A 23,574-nucleotide genomic window follows, 5' to 3' on the forward strand; every position below is an offset into this window, starting at 1 on the left:
AAAGCAGGTGACATATGCTCTGGAAAAGATATCAGGGTACACTCTACGGGACTCGTTTCCAGAAGCCTGCCCACCACCCCAATAAAGAGTCTGACCGGAACTCGTGGGCAGGCCTAACACAAATGGGTTGAGTGAGGTCCACTCACCCAGCTGCTGCAGGAAGAGGAGCAGGTGATCCTCTGTCTGCACCAAGGCCCGGTAGCCCACCGAGTCGTCCTTCTTCAGGAACACCTGGATGTACAGCTGTAAACCGAAGAGTCAAGACTGCCGCAGTCAGCGAGAATTCCAACGCCTCTCCAAGCAGCGGACCCCAAGATTCCAAGCCTCAGGAGTGGTTAGAGGACCAAGGCATGGCATTACTTGATGCCTGAACAACACAGCTATTACCTGGACTCCAGTAAGATAACATGTATTCTTAGGAGCCAACACAACAGTGCTAGGCCCAAGCTCAGGCCCTTCCGTGGAGGAACCCGAGTATTTTTCAGGTACCGAGTCATTTACCATGTGCCAATCACACCCCACGAAGTGAGCAGGGGGCCAGGATTAGACTTCCCATCTTAGAAACAAACAAGGGCCAGCTGAGACAGGCTGAGAAACACAGCAAAGCATGCACGAAGGCAGCGCGGGGCGGCCACCTCGAACTAGCTCTCTGACTCAAGAAACAGTCCTGAGTCTCGGTCACCGTTCCCTCGCTTGTAATAACCTCCTCGTAAGACACCTGGGAAGGTTCAATCAATTTGTGCACAAAGAGCTTAGCGTGGTGCCTGGCAGTGACGGCTTGGAACGAATGGTCCCTGCTTTCACTGTTACTCACGCGGATTTATGACAGGCCAGTGGCTCAGGAAGAGCTGGAACCACATCCAGAGCTCTAATCCAGGACGTGCGGCTATGACCCGCCCCGAGGAGAGGGAGCCTCATATCGAGACACCCACAGCATGCAGCCCGAAGACAAAGGCTTGCGCTCACCCGCTCTGGCCGCGTGCCATTCTGCTCCAGGCTAAAGGTGATCGTGGTGTCAAGCAGCCGCCGGCCTGTCTCCACTAAGTAGAGGTTAATGGTGTAGGTCTGGTTGAAGCAAGCCAGCAGGTCCTAAGGGAACAGACAGCACAGATCAGCTAGAGGGATCCCCCAAAGCAAAGTCCCCGAAGGAGGTCCAAGAACAGGGGAAGTCCTAGAAATGGACCCAGGCCAGGAGAGGAAATATATGCAAAGGAAAATAAAGGAGAAAGGGAAGCCAAGTCCTAAGGCAGAAAGAAGACACCTGAGTAAATAAGTAAAACCGCAACCACTGCACTTGTCCCGAAAGAAGCCGGGCTGGTGTAGCAAAGATTTCCCAAAGAGGCAGGACCATAAGCAGGGAAATGACAAACCCCTTTGGAAAAGCTTAGGAGAAAGAGCCACAGCGGGAACCTGTACACCTAGCCAGGGTCCCACGTGTGCTCCAGGACAAATGCACAGATTAAAACTCAACTCCACCAGCCGGGATCCCAAAAGAAATGGGGGAACAAGGGCCCAGCGGAGGAAGTAGTTAAGAACAGATATTAGATTCTACTAACTTCCCAACTATAAAAGATCAAGAGAAATATCATTTAGACAACTCCAGAAACCCCATTTGAGTCAGGAAATGCCAAGAGACCTGCTCATGGCCTAGTTGCACCCCCACTTCACCAGGTGACCTCCTGGGTCTCGGGTCTGGCACACTGCCCAATGCCACACCCTACCTGTACACTGGACTTCTCCGAAAAACTCCCCACTGGCCCATCTTCAGAACTGCTAGGTTTCTGCTAGGAAAAAGAGAAGGACAGAAGGAGAAAACTGAGCCCAAGGGTCACTTCCCAGTCCCCAAAATACAGCTTTCACTTCTGTGTCTTCTCGACACTTGGGGAAGGCAAATCTCAATTTCTCTTTCCTGCCCACAAGGCCTGTGCAACCCGTAATAGTCCCAGATGAAAGGGAGGCTGTCCTAACAGGGCCCCTCTCCTGGGAACCAAGGGGGCACAGAAAGCTCTACAGATGAAGTGACAACTTCGTTCCCGACAGCCTCCTGCACTGCTGGGTTCAGAGTGACCAGAAGAATATGCCCAGACTTCTGGTTCCCGGGGCTCCTGGCAAGGACAAGGAAGGAAACCCCCAAGCGCTGAATGTTCTTCGTCATACTCACTGCTTCGCTCCGACAGGCCATGACTGCAGCCACTGTCTTCTCCCCAGTGGTGGCAAAGCTCACTAGGGCAGTCTGGGGAAAAGCAGGGTGTCAGTTCCTAAATAGGGCCTTGACTAGCCAGCTACCTTCCCGAAGGTCATCTCTACAGGGAGGCCCCTTGGCCCTGGAGTTGGAAGTACTCCCAACTTTGGAGCATAATGGCCAGGGCTTGGAGAGAAGAGGAAGGACCCTGGTGTATACACAGCTGAAAACAGGGCTGTCCCCTACCTCCAACAGAGGCACAGGTCAGTCCTCAATCCCACACTGCTCTTGGTATCTAAGGGAAGCTCTAATTAACATCCCCACTTTCCTGTGGACTCAGAGGAGCGTGCCAGTGTTACTTGGAAGATCCTTTATAACTCTTAGGAGAAAAAGGATCCCATTTCTGCTCAAAGGCTAACCCTTTGCAAGCCACCAAAGGGAAGATGTCTTCTATCTTAAGCAAATGCCTCCAGCCTCAAGGGCATGGATTTCCAGCATCCATGTCTTGGCTAGATCCTCCTGAATCCCAGCAGACCATGTGGCCTGCAGGTACCTGTGGGAAGTTCTTGAGGAGACTCAGGACCCCGTGATGGTGGTGCAGCAGAGCATAGTGGCTTGGGGACAACTGCAGGAAGAACTGGGCCCGAGAAGGATCCACTGGATTGGGCTGTGTGGGCAGGACCCGGGGTTGAAATCCACTTGCAAACTCTAGGTCGAGAGACTGGGAGGCAAGAAGGAGGGTCAGGGCTAAAAGCCAGGAAGTCCGTTTCCACCCCCGGCGGGCATCCTCTGCCCCACTTTGCCAATGAGAGTAACTGGGCCATGGCAGGCGGTTCCAGAAGCTCCCATTCAGGTTCTCCAAAGAGGAGAGTGGCCCACTTCCCCTCACCAGTTCAGCCAGAGGCCCAGCCTTCTCTCAGCAGCTGCCAGGTCTCAGAAAGGAAGAAGTGACACTGGGAGACAGACTTTTCTAAGCAGCAAAGGCCATGCCTTAGGCCAGGGGAAGCAGCGCTGGTCACTCACCTGCAGTGGGATCTGCCTCAACTCCCACTCCGTCTCCAGGGCCAAGGTTTGGAGGGACCGTGAGCCTGGGTCAGGGCACACCAGGACAGCTTCACCCACCACACCGCAGGCTCCGGTGAGGCTTTGCAGCCAGGGAGTTGAGACCCTGACCTACAGGAAAGACATCATAACAGGAGGTCCAGGAGGGTTTTGACACTTCCCTCTCAGCTCATCTGCAATGTCACCCAGATTCCACTGGGGGGGTCAAAGCTTCATGGCTGGTTCCAAAGGAGTTCTTCCTGTCCCCCAGCCTCCCAAAAGCTCCAAAACCAGAGAAAAATCACAATGTTCTTTCTGGATACTTGAAAAATTAACAGATTATTTTTAATAACTAACATTTCAAATAAACATTTATTTACTGTATTTGTCATATGTGGTTTCACTATCATTGCAGGCAACAAACAAATCTACGCAATTTTTTAGCCACCCCAAGAGAGCGCTATGTGTGAATGTGAAGGCTTCAAGTAAATACTTGGAGAGCATCTGAGATCTTGCTTCATGGCATGTCATCAATTTGGCTCCAAAAAACTCATAAAAAGTCAAATAAATAAACAAATAGTTGATGAGAAGAAGGCAGCTTCCCAGTGCCAGAATCAGGGACCTTAAATGGCTTTTGCATTGGCCCAGCCAAGTTCCCTGGTCCTAGTGCAAGGAAGGGCTCTATCTATTCCCCTCCTCAAAGCACAAGGCTCCTCAAGGCAGATGCATGACCATACCTGTTGTACAATCTCTCCATCTTCCACATTAAATTTGACAATGTTCACGTGGCTGAAGGGAACGATGCCGAGGGCCCACACTGCCCCAGAGCCGTAGGAATACACCATCTGGTAATGGATGCTGTCACTAAGAAAGGGAAGAAAACGCAGGGAGCAACAGCTTGAGCCATAGGACGGGGGTCCACCCAAACCAGGCTGTCAAGATTCTTAGCCAGATGTCATAAACTATCAGTCCCCAAACAGGTTACATTGGGCTCACACAGTCGTTCTTTTTTATCATTTCAATTAGCTGTCCAAATTTAGAACTGCAATTTTACATGTAAAAAGCAGATTTCTAGCTTTTTTAAAAAAATTTATTAAGCAAGGGGAAGGGAGAGAGAAAGGGAGAGAAACATTGATGTGAGAAAGAAACACTGAACGGGTTGGGTTGCCCTTTATATGGTGCCCTGACCAGGGACTGAACCTGCACCCCAGGCATGTGTCTTGACTGGAATCGAACCTGCATCCCTTTGGTTTGCAGGATGATGCCCCACCAACCAAACCACATGGGCCACAGCTCTCACTTTTTTAAAAAGTAAGATGCTCTGCCCCAGCTGGTGTGGCTTGGTTAGCTGGGCATCATCCCACAAACCAAAAGGTCGCCGGTTCAAATCCCAGTCAGGGCACAAGCCTGGGTTGCAGGTTCAGTCCCCTGCACAAACAGAAAGCAACCAATCAATGTTTCTCTTTCACATCGATGTCTCTCACTCTCTCTTTCCCCCTCCCTTCTCCTCTCTATAAAATAAAAAATAAAAATTATAAAATAAAATGTTTAAAAAGATGTTGCAATACTAGTGTGCCACAAGCATTTTTAAAATACACAATACCTGACTACTTAGCCAGGGGCACTGACCTCTTTTCCTTTAGACAGTCAAATTAAAAAATGACAACAGCCATCACAACAGTAGCCGTCCTATGTGCATGAATCAAAATTATACCTATTTTTTTGTCAGACCGACAAAAAATATATTTTGTGGTGTCCCACAGAATTTTAGTTTATGTGTGCCATGAGAGGGAAAAGGTGGAAAATCGCTGCGATAGGGCACTTATCGGCTGAGTAAGGCTGCCCCCTTGAGGTGGGCCGGGCACACTGCAGCGCCCAAGAATCCCCACTGAGCCTGCTTTGCTCCTAGATGCTATCTAGGCCCCTGGCCCCATAGGAATTTGCCTTTTGGGTCCCTGACTTAGGTAGTCTAAGCAGATCCTTCCCTTTCGTCGCCCCCTCCTGTTCCTTCTCAGCTTCTATGCTTCCCACCACCAGAACCTCTGGGGACCATCTCAAATCTCACTAAGCTCCTGCCCTGGGCCTTCCTGAGTTGTTACCCGACTTCTTAATATGAAAAGCTCAGTCTGACTTAAACTAAAGTCCAAAAGCCAGAAGTAACATGACCACAGCGAGAGCGCCACGCCCCGTGGCTGACTGGCTTTCATGCCCAGTTTGAGAGTCTTCTCCTCACTGCAGTGGAAACTCCCGAAGTGGCACAGCGTGTGAGTTCAGGCCAGGATCGAGCGAGCCCAACACGCGACACGTGATGCCAACATAAGGTAAGCCTGGGCCAAAGCCAAAGCGTCAACCCTAAAGGAGAAAGAGGGGCCTGCAGAGAGCAGGGCCAGGTAACTGGCACCTGGTGGGAAGGCAGCCCTACCTTTCTGGAAGATGTTCCACCCACTTGAGGTGCCCACTGGAAAGGTGATGGAGGGCAAGAGTGGTCTTCTTCAGGACCGCAACGTACCTCACGGACTCCTGCAGGCCCACCAGCCCCAGGGCCTGGAAACTGAGCACAGGCACCGGGTGAGCCCCGCCCAGCGCCTCCAGAGCCTCAGGCTGGAGAATGCAATACGGAACGTGACCACTGTAGCTGGGGAGCTAAGAACATGGGCTTTGGGGTCCAACACAGCTGCCTCTGACAAGCTGACGTGGAGACTGCACTTCGATCCACCAGGCAGGACTGCTCCGCTCTGGCCCCCTGAATCTCCTAGGGATGGTTCCCTCCTGCCGCGGGACTTCACAGCGACCAGGCCGACCCTCTACCATGCACCATCAGAGAGCACTGCTATTAATGGGCCACAGGCCTGCCTCCCCGAACCCACTGTGAGTTCCTTGATGACAGAGTGTCTCCCATTCACTGTGGGTTCCCACTGCCTGAGGGCTCCCCAAGCGTTTACTGAATAAATGACTGCCGGGTGTATAGGCAATGCAAATGATCCGATCATTTAAACAAATTTAGCAAAGATGTAACAGTACTTTAAGCTGTTCTCTAAACATAAAACTAAAACATTGCGAGTTTTATATTATGTTCTTGTATCTAGAACACTACAAAGTTCTCAAGTCACAGTAAGATCAGGAAAAGTAGTCAAGCACAATAAACACTGCACCCAGCTCAGAGCACTGTATCTGAAAGCCCAATAAATGCTGGCTGAGCAAACACTTGTGTTCCACAACCTCAGAAACACCAAACTGGGTGTTTTATGCTCTTTGGCTTTGTACTGGTCCCCGGGAAAAAGCCAAAAGGCCCGGAGTTGCTGTCCATGCAGATCTGTGTTCCAGCAAAGCCCTGAACCAAGCCCAGATGAAATACGGCTTCCTCCCTCTACCTGCCACTGTCCAATGTCATCTCCCAGTTCAGGCCCCCGATGTTAGTCTCCCAGGAACGCATGATCCGGCCTCCATTGGACACAGTGACTGCATCTGGAAGAGAAAAAGACCAGAATGACATCACCTCCCAAACTGCAGCCCTGTAGCCTCCTTGGGCCTGTCGGCAGTGGCCTCACCTCTGACACAGGAGTGCACATAAGAGCTATTGGCATACCTGTTCCTTCCTGTTGGGAACAGCCCTTCTCCCTTCCCTACCAAGACCTTGTGCAAGGAAGAAACCAAGGAGTGGGGAGGGGGAGCTGAAGCCGTGACAGAAATAAAGCAGGACCCCGCTTACCCTGTCCGTGCAGCAGCATGGCGTCCACGGCCCCTTCCGCTGTGCCCTTGTCAACATGGCGCCACACTGAGGGACAGGAGGGTCAGACGTTACTGCGGACCAACGAGAGGCGTCCAGAAGATGGGTAGGGGAGCAAAAGGGGTCTTCATTTGCACAGCGGAGCCCCATTTTATTTGAAGGGAGGAAAGGACTGCGGGGAACTGACACTGAGCCACTCCCATTCCCTGGGTGACAGGGGAGGGGACTTCGAGAGGAGCCGCCGCTGCCCCAGTCTGAGGGCTCTGCACATCCCACCACCACTACCACCCCGCCAACCACAGAAATGAATGACAAAATTAACAAAATCCATCTGATCCACAAGAAAAAGGGTGATTACAAGTTCCACATCCATGATTTTAGTGCCAAAAATCATCCATAAAAGCAGTACAAGTAAGTGGGAGGGGGACAAACCAAACCTTTACTGCAAAATAAGAGTAACGTGTTTTTTGCACCAATATCTAATTTAAGAACACTCAGGACTTGGGCTGCGGGAATAAACTACAAAGACCAGTGATAGGAATATATTACATGGTAAGACTAAAAAGAAAATTGTCAGAATCCAGCAAGAGGCATCTTCTGGCCAACTTGTCCCTAACTTGGGAACCAGCAGGCAGGCTTCGCAAGCCACAGACCATTCTGGATTCGCTGTAGTCAGCCATTCCACCCCGAGCTAACCGGTCTTCACAATTCACTCACAGATCTCCCCCGTCCGAGAATTTAACGCCGCAATCACATTCTTCTCTGTGGCCACGACCAGCTTCTTGGATCCAGGGGAAAATTCCAAGGAGGCAAATCTGAGCTTCCCAACATACTGCTGTCTCCTGAAGAAAAGAAACGTAAAGGGCCAGAACCATCACTGCACAAAACACTTCGGAAAAAGAGACAACCACACAACCACAGGTCGTCACCATCATACCTACCTGAGGACGAAGGAGCAATGTTTGTTACCAATGAGATCTGACCCAAAGCAAGATTTCTATGCGACACAGTCAGAAGCAAAGGAAACAAGAATGTACGTAACAGATGAGAAATACAAGCCTTCCTTCTAAAAGAAAGCACATATTTATCTCTAGATAACTGACACCCAAAAGCGCAGCTGGCCTAAATCCCACTAGAACAAACATCACAGTTGTCCCCGCATTCGCTAATAGTGGGTCTAGGCACTCATACTACACGTTAGAGAAGAGACACAAACTCCGTTGGCCATGAACATACAATCCAGTTTTCCCTTCTATTTTCTTTGACCTCTGAACAAAAAATTATGCAAATTTTCCAACAAAACGCCATAGACCTGAGTCAGGCTTTGCTCTCTACAGCCTTTTCTAGCCCACGCCATGTTCAGGATCCATTTGACCCATTACTTATACTTTCTTGGGACTATTATTGCATCACTTTCAACACTCTTACCTAAGTATAGAGAGAATGTAATTAGCTTTGTACGGCAGACTGCCAAGTACACAGGCGGTGCTTGCACATTGCTGTTAATGAAAAAGTACCACATTCTCTCACAAGTTAATCACACGTGATGCTTCCACCGAATCATCATGGTGTTGTTCGGTCAAAATTCTTCTTTAAAAGAAGAAAGTAAACTGGTAGTGGAGAGACAGGCTTATATTACATTTTACAGTTTCTACGAGTATTTCCACATACTTTATTCACACAGAATCCACTGAACACTCTATGATGTACATAGGATAATTATTACTCTCATTTTACAGGTAAGTAAATCAAAGTCCACTGAAGTCAACTAATTACTGTCAGAGCTGGAATGTAAAACTATCCACAGAGGCTGGGGGAAACTGGGACAACCGTAAAAGAACAACAATAAAAAAGGGCAAAAAATAAATAAAGGGTAAGATTAAAATGAAAAATAAATAAATAAAATATGGTTATCTGTACTATGAAAGTAATGCCTGCTCATTGTAGAAATGTGAAAAATATATAAAGTATAAAAAAAGAAAGAAAATCAAAATGCCCGAAGTATCACCACCACAAACTTAGTAATGTTTTGGTGTATTTCCTTCTCTTTTACTTTTCATCTTGTAAATTGCATGCACCTAGCATTCTGCTAAATTGGAGTCATACTATAAATATTCTGTATATGTGTCGTCGTCGTCGTCGTCGTCGTCGGCAGCCGTCCGTCTCGAGAGACGATGGTGTAGCTTCTTAAGAGTCTATCTGCACCGCCGAGAATGGCTGTGCAGTCCGACTCGGGAGTGACACGGTATCTGTCTCCTGTATATGTGTAATACATGCATATTATATCATGAGCATTTGCCTGGCTCATTAAAAATATGACTTATGTTGATCACACATTCTTATATCACACACTTAACCAGTAGGTCCTGAATAACATCGTTTCATTGTAACAAATTGCCATAAACTTAACTTTTGTTAATTTCAATTAGCCTATGATAAAATGGTTTTGATGTACGTCATTTTGTTTAAAATTGCAGAACCAGCTGGTGTATCTCTCCACACCATGCCCCTCTACTTTCTTGGAGAGTGAACAAAGGCTTTACTCTCTGCAAAAAAAAAAAAACCTTTTTTTTAATTGCCGAACCTATTGAGGAAGTTAAGTGAGGACTCACTGTGTATCTGCCCCATGAGTTCCTTCACATCGCTGTGCCCAAAGCACCTAGAACAACCACTGACCCACTACGGCCACTCAACAGATATGTGAATTAATTTCCCTGATACAGAAAAGATTTAACAGAGGAGATATCAGAGCTTGACTCTGACGGTTAAAATGTTCCCTGAACAGTAAAAATAATGGGTGACATTTACTGACTGCACTCGACGAACCAGGCATGGTGCTAATTTACGGGAATTATCTCATTCATTCTTACAACTAATGTAGGAGGTAATGGAGTAGTATTCGTAAACCACTTTAAGATAAAGAAAACACGGCACAGAGCGGGAAAGTCACTTTGCCAAGATCAAACAACCCTTAAATGGCGAAACTGAGATTCAAACAAAAGCAAGCGGACTCCGTGGCCTTAAGGAAGAAGGTGGGGGAAGGGAGGTGAGTGAGTGAATGAATGGCACCTGTTCTGAGGCCAGAGCTGGGTTGGGCTAGACGGCAGGGGAAAGAGGACTCGGTTTAGGGCTTCCAATAATCGCCAAGGACCTGTTCACATGCCCAAGAGATGCCAATTCGAGGAGCAATGAGAGTTCACTGAGGGCTGACGGCCTCCGACACGCAGATCAGAAACCTGACAGTCACAGAAACGTGACCCGACGCAGGAGGAAGGACCAAGTGATCTCTGACCGGAACCCCAAACACGCCTGAATGTCAGGCCGCCTTCAAGGGCTTGCGACCTGTGCAGTTACAGGGGGAGGCTTAGAGATGCCCAACGTTTGGTTTAATGCTCTGCTGTCGCCATCGTAAAACCACCGTAACACTTCACTTCTGAACAAGGGTCGTCTAGTTTCTTTTTGCCTAGCCGGTCCTGCTGCATTGTAACCCCTCTCCCTTTAGGAGGCAAAGGACAGGTACTGGGAAAATAGCCACATGTTTCGCGAAGGGGCTCCACACGTACGCACCAATCAAACTTGCCCACTTGGTCTTCATAAACCGCAGCCGCAGGGATAAGCAGGGCAGCCCAGAGCCAGAACCGGGAAGCTGCCGCAGCCGCCATGATGGGAGCCCAGGCCCCGCCCGCCGCCGCCGACCCGGCGTGCACCGCGCCGCAGGCTCCATCTCCGCGAAACCGTAGAGTTGGGTCCGCACGCTAAGCCCTCGGTGGAACGCCCAGGACGCAGAGGTTCTCTAACACGCGAAAAGTAGTTCTGGAGACGTGGAGAAGAGCGCGGGTGGATCCCGGGCGGAGAAAGGAGGGCCGCAGAGCAGATTGGGTCAGGCACTCTTCGAGGACAGCTCCGGAGGGCCGTCCCAGAGGCCCCGCCGCCGGGGCCCTAACGGGCAACACCGCCTTCCGCCGCACGTGGCTACGGAGCGATGCCCAAATCCAAGCGGGACAAGAAAGGTGGGCGAAAGGGACATTGGGATCCAGGGAGCAGCTCTGCCGCGTGGGTGCCGGCTGCGATGGAGGCTTTGAGGGCACGGAATGGGCACGGAATGCGGGCTAGCTGCTAGCAGGCAGCGGGAGCACTCGCGGCAGGAGCATCCGAGGTTACTGGAGCTTCGTTGGGGCAAGGGAGCGGAAACTTTTGCCCAGCCTGGAGTGTTCTTCCAAGGCCTGCTGGGCCGGGAAACAGCTTCGGAGCACTCAGACTGCGCCCGATCTCGCCTTGGTCCACCTTTTCCACCTCAGCCCGTCTCCTTGGGCATTTGCGCTCTCGCCATCCTACCCACCTCTCCCTTCAGCGCAGGCCGCTCCTCGCGTCTGGCTCGTTGTACTTGCAGTTCCTGCTGCTTGACATGCTTATGATCCGATCGTCATATGACTTATTCTTTCTCAGTTGTCAGTGCATATGGCATCTCCTAAGACTGGTGGTGTCTCTCTCACCCTGGCTGTTGAGCACGTTTACTCAACAAATATGCAGGTGCCTGGCACTGTCTAGGCATAGGGGGATACAGCAGTTACAGAAGGGAAGGTGTGGAGCCCTCGTTGAACCTAGCTTTTTTATTTTTATTTTTTTAATTGGGAGAGAAACATCAATGTGTGGTAACCCAGGCATGTGCCCTGACTGGGAATCGAACTGGCAACCCCCTGGTTCACAGGCCAGCACTCAGTCCACTAAGCCACACCAGCCAGGGCGAGCTTAACTTTTTAGTCATGAGAAAGATATCACCCCCATAACACCAAAAACAGAATAACTAGAGTCACGTAGTGAGAAGTCCTATGGAGTAAAAGTGAGAAAAAGAGGTGATGTTATTTTGTATATGGTGACCATTGAGAAGGTTTCTCGGATGAGGTGGCAAATGAGCAGAAACCTGAAGAAAGGAAGTGAGCAACCCATGGAGTTATCTGGATAATGGTGTTCCAAGGAGGGCATGCTTGACATGTCCTGGGACAAGAGGCCAGTGTGGCTGGAGCAGGTGGGGTGAGGGGTGCCGATTGGAGAGACTGGGCAGGGCTTTTAAGACCTTTGCGAGGAAGGAATTGCCTTTTACATTTTGGTGAAATGTGTGGACATCTGAGACAGAGCTTGAGCAGAGGAATGATGTGGTTTAACTTTACTTAAAAGATCACCCTAGTTGCCTTGTTGAGAATGGACTGGGTAGGATGGAGGCAAGGATGGAAGCAGCAAGACTAGCAGTAATCCACACGGTGACGATGCTGGCTTGGTTCACTGTTGTAGCAGTGGATGTGACGGGAAATGGACCATTGTGTTGTTTGCCCCCCTGTGCTTCCTTTGCCCCTGAATGGTGAGATTACCCTTCTGTATGTATGCCTTGTGAAGAGGGACTAAGTCCCAGGCAGGATAAATAAGAGGTGGCCTCTTCCTGGGGGCACCCTGAGCATTGCACCTGATGCTCTGTTAAGTGTTTGTGTGTTCTTTGGAGGGAGCCATGATGAGATCTGGCAAATGCCAAACCCTGCTGGGTAAGGGGCCGTTTGGCCTCAGCTGTTGTTATAGTAGGGACACTTAGCCCTCTCCAAAGTGGCATTACTGCATCCATGAATCCAAAAGGCAAAGCAAAAGATGTAGCAGGGGAGGTAAATGATGAGTCCCCGGGCTGTCATTTCACAGCACAGGCCAGCCATAGATGGTCTCTATGCACCATGGCCATGAGCAGGAAGGGACCTGCCTCAGCCGGCAGGCTAGGTAGGTCTGCCTTAAAGCACACCCAGGAGCAGGAACGAGCTCTACCCCCACCCCTCGGGACAGAATTCTAGGTTAAAGGAAGAGGGGTGAAGGAATATCTGTTTGTCTGCCTAACAGGAACTATGTCAAAGGCTCTCCAGGGTCAGGAACGCCAGAGAGCAGGCGATCTGAGGACCCTGGGAGTCGCTTTGCTGCCTCTCATACCGACTTGTCCAGCCGAGAGACAAAGGCGAGAAGAAAATGAGCCTCCAGGACATCCAGATTTCTCTCATCATGTCTCCTTTTTCTTTTTTTGTATTAGTTTCCTTAACCAAAACTGCTAAGAAAGGCTTGGAACTGAAACAGAACCTGATAGAAGAGGTAAGAGCTTGTTTGGTTTTGTTTTGTTTTTCTCAGACCTTTATTTGGTTTATAAAGGTGGGTGTAGGACTGTACGTTAGGGAAACATGCTGTTTGAAAAAAAGAAGAAAAGGCTGGTGGTGCAGCCCTTTTTCCTCCAGTGGCAACACCAGTAAAAACTCCCATAGTAACGATTTCCAGCTTTAACTGAGCTCTTACTCTGAGCCCTGCAGTAGGCCCTTCCATATGTTTCATTCCACTCCTCCTTACATAAGGTGACCTTACTGATGTTTTGCAGTTGGGTAACTGTAAGTTTACAGAGATTTGTTAGTCTGCCTAAGGTAAAAGTACCAGACGTGGGTAAATACCCCAGCTCGCTGTTTGCACTGCTTTGGGGATGCGGGCTGGGTGAGACAGGTGTCTCCTCCTGCACAAAGATTGTTTCCTTGAGACCATCTCCTCATGGCTACAGCCAGCAGCGTGGGCACAGCAGGGCTGCTGGGCTGCCTCTCATGAAGAGTAATAATGAGGCTTCACGTGTTTCATTTAGCACGCACCTTCCTGGCATTGCCAAGTATTTCTAGCTTGTCAATTATTAACAAATAAAGAGAAGCGGCCACAGATAAGTCAGAAAACCATGACTGAGCTTCTCCTACACTTTGAGATCACACCTGCTTTGCCCCAGGGAGGTCCCTGGCTTAGAGGCCTCGGCTCTAAACTTCCAGTTGTAAGGTACCTGGAACATACTGTTTCCCATCTGAGGCCAGAGTGTTGCCCAGCCTGTGGTGACCCTTGAGCTTCAGAGCCCCGTGAATTGTTCCACAGCTTCGGAAATGTGTGGACACGTACAAGTACCTCTTCATCTTCTCCGTGGCCAACATGAGGAACAGCAAGTTGAAGGACATCCGGAACGCCTGGAAGCACAGCCGGTGAGCAGGACGTGGGGAGGGCCACGCTGCTCCCAGTCAAAGCACAGGGGTGGTTACTGACCCTTGGGTACCTGGGCCACACAGATGGCATCTTAACAAGGACAAAGTGCCATGCCCCACTGAAGGACACTTTTTTACTGGAATAGCTGGTCTTGCACTGAGCTCCTTAGGGTGCGGGACTTGGTAATTGCTCAGGGAATGTGTGAGCATTGATCGCTCCCAGAGAAGGGGTGCCCTTACCCCTGGGGTCTAGTCCTTTTAGGAACACCCTTTCAGTTTTAGAATGTCAGGGTGTGCTCTGGGATGCCACAGTGACCTGATAGCAGGCTGTGCAAGCTGTGTGGCAAGCCCCTGACCTCGGGTCGGAACTCAGACAGCGGGGCTAACGAGTCCCGTTGTCCGTTGCTGTCCCAGCTCCGGGTCAGACCATGAAACAGGCGGGAGGGCGGATTATCACGTAGCATTCACAGTGGGCTGGTAGGCAAAATACTGTACTCGGGTCTATAGGCAGGAAATTAATGAAAGGGACTCTGGGACAGAGACAGCGGGCAGGGCTCCAAGGAAGACGTGGGAGCCACTGATCACACGTCCAGCCACAATGCGGGCCTAGAGCTGGTTTGCACTTAACTGAGGGGCGGGCTGGGCGCGCCCGTCCTTCACGGACCCCTCTTCCCTCTGTAGGATGTTCTTCGGCAAAAACAAAGTGATGATGGTGGCCTTGGGTCGAAGCCCATCTGATGAGTACAAAGACAACCTGCATCAGGTGAGTTTCTGGCCCTCCCTGGGAGGGGCCAAGGTGCCTTCTCGCCTGCTGCTGTCACATGACATACACTCCAGCCTGCTGGCTGGCCTGGGGATTGGGGAAGGGAAGTTGTGCATAACAAGGTCTGGCTTAAAGTTTTGGTTCTCCTTTAGCCTCCAGACCCAGCGAAAAGACCCCCCACACCCAGCTGTGACCATCAAAAATGCCTCCAGATGTTGCCAGATGGTCGGGGGGTGAGGGGGTGGCTCAAAATTGTCCCCAGTTGAAAACCACTGCTCTAATGTGACCAGACCAACCTGCTTTTGTTCTTTAGGTCAGCAAGAAGTTGAGGGGTGAAGTTGGTCTCCTTTTCACCGACCGCACCAAGGAGGAGGTGAACGAGTGAGTGTTTAGGAGTGGTGGGAAAGAGCAAGCTTGTTGAGCACTCTTGGGAAGGAACAATCCAGGGCCCTTACCCAGTGGAGATGTCCAGTAAGAACTGGTTCCTAGAACCCATTACTGAGTTTCTTCCCAGCCTGGTGCTCCAGGCTGGCTGCCAGCAGCAGCTGAGATGAACGGGGAGGGAAGGGGGGACACCCCAGGGGAGCCTGACATTGGGTGGGCTGCTGGGCCAGTCAGGAACCTCCCCTCCAGACACTGCTGGTTCCCCTAAGGTGGTTCACGAAATACACGGAAATGGACTATGCCCGTGCTGGAAACAAAGCAACTTTCACCGTGACCCTGGACCCGGGGCCCCTGGAGCAGTTCCCCCACTCCATGGAGCCACAGCTAAGGCAGCTGGGACTGCCCACTGCCCTCAAGAGAGGTATGGGGAGGTCCCTGGATCGGGAAGGTCACAGTGTGGTGGCCGAGAGCACAGGCTCCCAAACCTCACAGCCCCCCTCCCCCCACACACATACTCTCTCTCTCTCTCTCTCTCGCTCTCTTTCCTGGCTGAGCTGGTTATTTCTACCAGCTTCCATTTTCTCATGAGAAAGTGGGGCTAAGGGTGCCCACCTCATGGATGGGGTGAAGGTGGACAGTAACTTGCAGCCAGAACACAGCATTAAGGGATAATGCCGGGGGCAGTCACTACTGCCCGAATACTCCTGCAGGCCACTGAGCACTGCTGATGAATCCGAGCCCCGGTGTGTGCGGGGGGGGGGGCAGGTAGCCTGGCAGATTCCTCCCAGCTCTGGGCAGCAGACAGCTCTGCCACAAGTAACTCTTGCCTTCCCCCTACTTCTCTGCAGGTGTGGTGACCCTGCTGTCTGACCACGAGGTGTGCAAGGAGGGCGATGTGCTGACCCCAGAGCAGGCCCGCATCCTGGTGAGGCCGCCCACCACCCCCCAGCAGTCTGTGGGTCGTGGCCGGAGGGACCACAGAGACTCCTGGTCACATCCGCTCCTCCTCACTCTGGGTACCTTTGTCTGTTGCAGAAGCTTTTCGGATATGAGATGGCTGAATTCAAAGTCACCATCAAATACATGTGGGATGCGCAGTCCAGCAGGTTCCAACAGATGGGCGATGACTTGCCAGAGAGCGCACCTGAGTCTACAGAAGAGTCAGAGGAGGACGATGATGACGACTGATGGCCTGATGGCCTCCTGGCCCGTCCCAGGTGCCACCCAGTCGACAGGGCACTGCCACTGCCCCTCGTGGGAGCAGCTGTCTACTTTGCTGTGGATGAAGTCAAGGAAGGGCAGCAGCGACAGGTGTTTTCCTACAAAGAATAAAACTGTCTGCAGGGTGTCGCCCTGTACACAGCAAAAGGAACTTTTCTCAGAAAAAAGGCCTCTGGGGTTCGACTTTTGTTTGGATTCCTAGGGTTCCTTGTGTTCACCTCGCAAGTCAGCATCCCAGCACTGGTTCCTGCATGACCCCTGGGACAGGAGACCAGCCACCGGGCTTCTCTTCCCTGGCTCAGGGCCCTTGCGTGAATCGGGGATTTGCTGAGAGAAACGGCCACCTGGCTGCCCTTCCTACCCCCCATCCCCAACACCTTCTCTCCCAAATTGAGAGTCCTGTGTGACCAGATGACCAGAGGCTCTAGCTAAGGCAAGAGTAATTGAGTGTGTTAACATTCCACAGCATCCTGGGAGTTATTAGTCTTCTTAGTGGTATTCTCATGGTAGGGTTTTGCCCCAATTCTTCTATTTGTAGATAATTCAGTGGGGGCATTTCCAAATGAGAGAAAATCTGCTTCAGGTTGTGTGTAAGGCCCTTTCTGTCCTGTGCAGAAGGGCCACCTCCCATCCTACTCCCGAGCGGTCAGGCTAATCAGCGCAGGAGGCCCTCCCACTGCCCCTGCCCTCTGAAGGTGAACCCACACTCCTGCATCCTTCTCACCAGGCCCCTGGGGAGGGCAGCAAACAGGCCACTGGCAGCAGAACAAACAAGTGCACCAGGTTGGCCCTGGGCTACACCGGGTCCAGTGCCTGCTTTATTCAGAGAGGAAACCAGGCCTTGACACTGAAGGCAACTGGGAGTAGTGCAAGAATACAGGAAATAACTCGTGAACTGAGATGATGAAAGAACAGGCTAAATAAAGCAGCTTAAGGCCAGGGTGACAACTGAAAGGTGACGGACATGGTATGCCCTCTGCCACCTCGTCAGGACTAGGCCTAACGGAAGTAGTTGGGACATTCGTGGGCGACCAGGTGCCAGCCCTGGTCAAAGGCCTGCACGACAGTGGGCTCCAGGGGCCCTTCCTCGGTCGCTGCCAGGTTCTGTTCCAACTGCTCCAGGCTGGACATGCCCAGGATGACCGCATCCCCACGGGCTCCCTGGAAGGGAAGATGGTGGCCAAATGTCAACACACCAGCTCAGTGACTCCAGTCCTGCACACCCCCTCCCAACCCTGCCCCTGCTACGATTTGGGCTCAGATGTCTGTTTATAGTACATATTATAGAAAGAATTTGATCTTGCCTTCACACAGCTCTGAAGCCCTGTCTCCTGTCTCATCAGCAGACACACCCAAGGTCAGAGCCACTCAGCAGCTGGGTAAACCTGGCTTGCTTACTTGACCTCTCTAGGCTTCAGATTTCCTGTACTTTGCAGAGTGGTTGTGGGATTTGTGAAGTCCTTTGTACAGGCCGGCATTTAACAGATGCCCAATAGAGGAGCCATACAGCGCCCAAGCCGGAGGAAGGGGACTGGGACAGCAGGGTAGGGCCGCCCCACCAGGCACAGAGCTGGACTCCACAGAGCCCGCAGCCAAGGGTGAAATAAATGCTCGTGGTTAAAAACGTAGGTGTTAGATGCTCATGCCCAGTCATGTAGCAGTGGGACCCTGGTCAGGAGAAGTAGCCTCTGAGCCAGTGTCCTCATGTAACGGATCCAACCTAATACAGCCAATAGTGCTAGTGGCAGGGCACTCAATGAATTTAAAAACAACAGGGTTACCACTGAAAGAACTGGGCCATGGAGAAATTTCAGAGGAAGACTACGAGTAATCTCCAAAGTCACCAAATAACTAGCCCTGTCCCTTCTTCCATCCCCTGCTACCCCCTAAAAGGGAAACGAGAACGGCCTCCCAGGACAGCTGGGTTACCTGGAGCTGTGAGTGGTGGTACATCCACCGTAGGGCGGCCGAGGTCATGCTTGGGGCGCTGGTGCCATAAGCGGCCTGCAGGGCCTTCTCCACCAGGGCAATGGCCTTGAAGTGGTGCTCCTTCCAGAAGCTAGGCAGGTGAGGAGGGCAGCATTGAGGTCAGCAAAATGGGGTTGGTCATGGGGGGCAACAGGCAAAGAGCCAAGCAAGACAGCTGCACCCACCCCAACCCGCAGCACAGAGAGGTCAGTGTCCTCTCTAGCAGTGAGTCTTGCTTTATGAGGCAGAAGGCTGAGGATGCAGCCCCGTCACCAGACACCTCCACAACACCTTTATTCCTAGGAACTCCAAGCCTGCCCTCACTACCAGTGGAACACAGCAAGCTAGTATAGGGGGCAGGCTCCCTCAATCCAGGCTCCTTCCTTCCCTCCCAGCAGGTGATACACCTGTCTCAGGGAACAGCTGTGACTTGGAAGACCTGGCATGAGGTTCAGGGATCCTTATTTCTTCCCAGAGATCCCAACAAAGCAAGAAACCCCTCAGGGTTTGGTAATTCCTGCAGGAATCAAGAGACAAGTCTAGGCTGCAGGGAAGGCCTGGAGTCCTCAGGAAAGCAGCCTAGAATGTCTCCATCCAGGTAACGGGCCCGCCCCCTTCACCGCCTAACGCACACATCTGCAGCTCACCGATTCCTGTAGGTCTCGGCCCAGCTATTCCCAAAGAAGCGGCCCGCAGGTTGTCGCCCATCCTTGTCTTCGTACCTGTACTTGCCGGTCAGCAGGCCCCCTGCAGGAAGGCTACAATCAGATGGCCCGACCCTCACTGCTCCCCGGCCCTGTTCTGGACTCGGGAACAGTGGGGATACCAGGAGGGATGGAGGACACAGCCCAGCCTCTTGTCAAACCCTTCCCTGCTTCCCAGGGCCAGGAGTGCCCACCCGCCCCAGGGGGAGGCTGTCCCCATACCAGCCAAAGGGTTGTAGGCATAGAATCTCAGTCCAAAGTGCTTGAGGCAGGGGAGGAGCTCTGTTTCCACCTGCCGGGTGGTGGCGTTGTACATGCCCTGCAGGCAGAAGAGCCAGCTGAGAGGGTGCACATGCCAAGGGAAGGAACCCCAGCTGCATTCTTTTAAAACCTTCAGTCCAGCCCTGGCTGGTGTGGCCCAGTGGATTGAGTGCTGGCTTGCAAACCAAAGGGTCACTGGTTCAATTCCCAGTCAGGGCACAGACCTGGGTTGCAGGCCAGGTCCCTGGTTGGGGGCGAGTGAGAAGCAACCGCACATTGATGTTTCTCTCCCTCTCTTTCTTCCTCCCTCCCCCTCCCCAAAATAAATAAATAAAATCTTAAAAAATAATACAATAAAACCTTCAGTCAAAAACTCCCAGGACTTCAGAGATAATTTCCCAGATCACTAGCGGTGGCGGGCAATGGGGAGACAGGGATGGACCCCAGGAAGGGAAACTTGGACTAGAGATATCATTCCACAAATATCTGTGAGCACCAGCTGTAGGCTGGACACTGGGTTCCCAAACACGAGTGATTCCGGCAAGGTCTCTATCCCCAAGAGATGTTAGAGACGAGTTAAAGACACAGAGAGGAGACAGATAATCACAATACAGATGGGTTCTCTGATTACAGCAGGTGCTCACAAACTCACTAGGTGGATGAAGACTAGGTCTGGAGATTAGAGGCCCCGCTGGGGCATCAGGAGAGGCTTCCAGAGGAAGAGCCATCTGAGTGAAACCTGGGCACTTCTACCAGGGAGAAGGGGGGGGGGGGACTGCTCCATGCTGGCATGCAGAGCGAGGAAGCAGGAAGGACGGGAACAAGGAGTTCACGCAGGCAGGGAGGGGAGCCAGGGTCAGAGCGAGTGGACACTTGTGGGCCGGGCTGAGGCGTTTGCACGTCCCCCCGAGGGCACCCTGCTGGTTGTCAGCCGGAGAATGGCTGCCAAGGGGAAGGCACGGGGCGTCGGAAGGGCTGAGAGAACTGGGGGTCAGCAGGAGCCCTGCCCGCACCTGGTACACAGTGGGAAGAATCCAGCCATTGTTCTTGCAAAGCGTACAGATCTCGGCCACCTCCCACGCGGCATAGTTGGACAGGCCAAGTTCCACGAACTTGCCCTGCAGGGAAGAGGCAGTGGTCAGAACCCAGCACAGTCCGGGAGACGACGATGAAGCCCCTGGGGGGGGCTGTCCCCAGCTCTGCTCTGGGATGGCCCTGGAGCCTCCACTCTCGTAGGTAGCGACAGGCCAGAGAGGAGCAGCAGACCTCCTCCCGCAGCTCGGGGTGCCTCCCTCACCTCCTGGTGCAGCTGGTGGCAGGCGCGCAGCGTTTCCTCCACGGGAGTGCCGTGGTCAGGCGCATGCAGGTAGAAGAGGTCCACCTGGGGGCACTGCAGTCGTTTCAGTGACGTCTCCAGCTGGGACCGGAGACTGTCAGGCTTCAGTGACTTCCCATCCCAGGGATTGGCCTTGGTGGCAATTTTCACTTTGGAAAGGAGAACGTAATGGTTTAAGAGACTTATTGTAATCACTCAGAAGCCATGTGACCTGGCTAAATTACTTAAGTTCTTGGAGCCTCACTTCTATAAATCTGTAAAATGGGGATGATAATAACAGCACTGTCTTCAATGGAAGACCATGAGGATGAAGTACATGCTCTTACATGTAAGTTCTCAATGTTCACTGCTTTCGTAACTTATTAGTCATCAAACTGCTGGCTGTGCAAAGCCTTGCACGAGAGGCTAAGTACCCAGAGACCAAGTAAACACACTCGATCTCTGCACTCAAGGAGCTCAGAGTCTGGAAGGCGATGTTATAATCCGTACATGCAGCACAGAAGAGCAGCAGTGCCAACGACGCCCGGAGAAGAGGGCTGCCAGGAAGGCCGCCTGTGAGAGAACGCCCCGCGGAGTCTCCAAACCGCTTCACATTCAACAAGGAAGGATGGGAAGAACGTGCCAGAGGACGAGAACAGGCAAAATCACAGAGAAGGCAATACTTGGCAATTCTGAGCTATATGACCAATTCCCAATTCTGAACTCCAGGCATGGAGCAACGGGACAGGAGAGAGGAGAGAAAGGGCACAGACCCAACCCAAAGGGTTTTCTCAGATACCACCACTCAAACATTTCAAGTCGGTGTGTGTCCTGCACTGTGGCTACAGTATGGAGAAAAAACCCCAAGGGGGCCGGCCTGGAACTGTAAAGACAAGTAAAGAGTGTGACTTGAGCATTAGGGGAGAGATGCATCAGGCTGAACATGAGCGCTGGCAGAGATCAATCTGAGAGACGGGTAGAAGGCAAAGTGAGTATAAGGTAATCACAGCTTCCCTCGTCCTTCCAGACCCGCAGAAGGGTGCTCACGCCCGCCCACCGCAGAGACACGATCCCCACGAGACAGGACGGGGTTCGGCCATGCAGCAGCGTGCCAATGCCGTAAAGAATGCTGGCCATCTGGATTGGTGGGTGAGTGGAGTCTGCACTTTTCGTACTTGGCAAAGGCAACTCAGCAGTTCAGAGGGGAGTCACCAGACCACTTCACATCAGGGAACAAGTCCCACAGCTTTTCTCCCTCTTCCCCTGTGCATTTAGTGTGAACTCTGCCTCAGCTCTGACCTTTGGACTTTGGCCCAGTGAGTGCCTGGCCTCAAAGAAGGAACCAGGGTAGGGCTGGGGGAGAAAAACCAACTCAGAAACAAAACCTTATCAACCAGAGGTGGCCAAGTGAACTAGAAAGTGGGGGCCTGAGATATGTCCCATTCTGTTCCTCTAGATCCACCAAGCTATGACTCTAAGCAGGACCCAGAGGGGGTGCCCCACAAGGGCTAGGAAAGAAGATCATTGGGGGCGGGGGGGTGTCTTATGCCTAAGAAGGATGGGTGGGTGGGCTTGCTGAGGAAGAAGAGGCAAGGTGTGGCAGTAATAACAATAGCTAACGTTTACTGGGCCCCACTCTGTGCCAGGCACCCTCCTAGGCCCTCCTAATGGCATCAGGCTAATGAGGGACAGTCCCTCCACACTCACACCCCCCACCCCCCCCATTCAAGCCACACCTGCCTCCTGGCCATCCTTCCACCATCAGGCACTTCGCATTTCCAAGCCCAGTCTTGGTACAGCGGTGCCCTCAGCCCTGGTGCCCCTTTCTGTCGTTCTCCGCCCAGCAAACCACTACGGATCCTCTACCGCCCGGCTCCAGGGTTCTCTGAGCGCTCCTTCCCTAGCGCCTCCTCCCCTCCTACCCCTACCGGCTTCCACTCCCGGGTTCCCCCGTAATCACTGGCTTCAGTTTTCCCCACTCCACTCTGAGCCCCCTGGGGGTGGGTCAGTCCCTTTCCGTCCTATCACCCCACAACAAAGCCTAGCTTGGGCTCCCTCACCCTTCTCTCACACTTCTCTGCCCCCCAGCCCAGCCTGGCCTCCCTGAGCGCCTGGAGCACTCCCGCCTGAACGGAGCAAAGTCTAGGGCCTGATAAAAGCACAGGATGAGCAAAGGGTGCTCCGGAAGCGCAGGCAGCGAGGACAATGGGGAGAGGGGCACCGGCAAAGAGCCTGGGGCCTGGTTATGGGCACCTGGCAGAACTAGAGGCGGGGACCATAAAGGGAACACCAAGAAAGCAACAGGGACAGAAAGCTACGGGCTAGGCCAAGCTCCGGGTCAGACGTGGGAGTTCCCGAACTGCAGCCCGCAGAGCAAGGAGAAGGGAAGGTGAAGGTGGTCCGCAGGGCACTGTCCGCGTGGCGGGATTACACCCGCACCGGGCCTGAGGAGCTAGGGATTCCATTCGCAGAACTGCGGGCGGCTAGGGGAGGGGACGAAGCTGTCGGTGCATCACAGCTGGGGCCGGCTCAGCGTCCTGCACGGCGCAGGGGCACGTCAGGGGGCCGGGGCGCAGACGCTAGGCGTTACCTCTGCAGTCGCCGGCGCCCAGCCCGAGCCCCAGGCCGCCCAGGATGCTCTCGGACTGGCCGTCGCTGTACATGAAGGCCGTGTCCAGCTCGGTGTGGCCGCGCTCCAGAAAGGCGCGCACAGCCGCAGCGCTGGCCGGCGCGTCCATGCGGCGCCCCATCTCCATGGTGCCCAGCACGGTGGCGGGCCGGGCCGGGGCGCCCGAGGCGGAGCGCGACGGCTGGGACATGGCGGCAGCGCTGTCGGTGCGAGCCCGCGGCGGCCCGGGGCTCCGCGCAGAGCGTACCGCGGCGCGGGCCACAGCGCGAGACGCTGCACCGAGCATGAGGTCCGCGCCTGCGCGCTGGGGCGCCTGGGACCCCGCCCACCGCCGCGGGGAGGAGGAGGCCTGGA

At 52.8% G+C, this 23,574-nt stretch overlaps 3 protein-coding genes across 4 annotated transcripts in view; 1 reads left to right on the forward strand and 2 right to left on the reverse strand.

Moving 5' to 3' along the window:
- Positions 1-10,645, reverse strand: part of EMC1 (ER membrane protein complex subunit 1) — a 23,191-nt gene extending 12,546 nt beyond the window's left edge. The window contains exons 1-12 of one of the 2 annotated variants that reach the window (XM_090268703.1): positions 10,518-10,645; positions 7,668-7,792; positions 6,933-6,998; positions 6,595-6,688; positions 5,646-5,774; positions 3,961-4,087; positions 3,206-3,355; positions 2,736-2,903; positions 2,162-2,233; positions 1,722-1,781; positions 967-1,089; positions 147-243 (exon numbers count right to left, since the gene is read on the reverse strand). In XM_090268703.1, the coding sequence (XP_090124829.1) occupies positions 147-243; positions 967-1,089; positions 1,722-1,781; positions 2,162-2,233; positions 2,736-2,903; positions 3,206-3,355; positions 3,961-4,087; positions 5,646-5,774; positions 6,595-6,688; positions 6,933-6,998; positions 7,668-7,792; positions 10,518-10,612 (1,306 nt within the window). In that variant the 5' untranslated portion in view covers positions 10,613-10,645. Of the gene's footprint in view, positions 1-146; positions 244-966; positions 1,090-1,721; positions 1,785-2,161; positions 2,234-2,735; positions 2,904-3,205; positions 3,356-3,960; positions 4,088-5,645; positions 5,775-6,594; positions 6,689-6,932; positions 6,999-7,667; positions 7,793-10,517 lie in introns of both variants that reach the window. The other variant, XM_090268702.1, reaches the window with a different exon arrangement.
- A 14-nt stretch (positions 10,646-10,659) lies between these two features.
- On the forward strand, positions 10,660-16,531 carry MRTO4 (MRT4 homolog, ribosome maturation factor). Its single transcript, XM_090268700.1, has 8 exons — positions 10,660-10,960; positions 13,009-13,067; positions 13,872-13,975; positions 14,657-14,738; positions 15,052-15,119; positions 15,392-15,543; positions 15,971-16,047; positions 16,158-16,531. Exons 1-8 carry the CDS (start codon positions 10,933-10,935, stop codon positions 16,308-16,310), a joined length of 723 nt encoding a protein of 240 aa, XP_090124826.1. The 5' UTR covers positions 10,660-10,932; the 3' UTR covers positions 16,311-16,531.
- A 581-nt stretch (positions 16,532-17,112) lies between these two features.
- AKR7A2 (aldo-keto reductase family 7 member A2) lies at positions 17,113-23,524 on the reverse strand. The gene is made up of 7 exons (XM_090268701.1): positions 23,182-23,524; positions 20,574-20,761; positions 20,290-20,394; positions 19,238-19,334; positions 18,959-19,058; positions 18,273-18,402; positions 17,113-17,504 (listed from the first exon to the last, which is right to left on the reverse strand). The coding sequence occupies exons 1-7, from the start codon at positions 23,504-23,506 to the stop codon at positions 17,343-17,345; spliced, it is 1,107 nt and encodes a 368-aa protein (XP_090124827.1). The 5' UTR covers positions 23,507-23,524; the 3' UTR covers positions 17,113-17,342.
- Positions 23,525-23,574: the final 50 nt, after the last annotated feature.

Source organism: Furipterus horrens, unplaced genomic scaffold, assembly GCF_987537825.1.
Source record: "Furipterus horrens unplaced genomic scaffold, mFurHor1.1.pri manual_scaffold_3, whole genome shotgun sequence".
Taxonomy (NCBI): domain Eukaryota; kingdom Metazoa; phylum Chordata; class Mammalia; order Chiroptera; family Furipteridae; genus Furipterus; species Furipterus horrens.

Bases quoted from the DNA above. Each gene is read 5' to 3' on its own strand.
- MRTO4 (XM_090268700.1), top strand. From the start codon at position 10,933: ATGCCCAAATCCAAGCGGGACAAGAAAG. The intron at 15,120-15,391 runs GTGAGTGTTTAG...GGTTCCCCTAAG, and splicing joins ACCAAGGAGGAGGTGAACGA to GTGGTTCACGAAATACACGG. The intron at 16,048-16,157 runs GTGAGGCCGCCC...TGTCTGTTGCAG, and splicing joins CAGAGCAGGCCCGCATCCTG to AAGCTTTTCGGATATGAGAT.
- AKR7A2 (XM_090268701.1), bottom strand. From the start codon at position 23,506: ATGCTCGGTGCAGCGTCTCGCGCTGTGGCCCGCGCCGCGGTACGCTCT. The intron at 19,335-20,289 runs GTGCGGGCAGGG...TTCTGCCTGCAG, and splicing joins TTCTTCCCACTGTGTACCAG to GGCATGTACAACGCCACCAC. The intron at 18,403-18,958 runs GTGAGCTGCAGA...TCACCTGCCTAG, and splicing joins GCCGAGACCTACAGGAATCG to CTTCTGGAAGGAGCACCACT.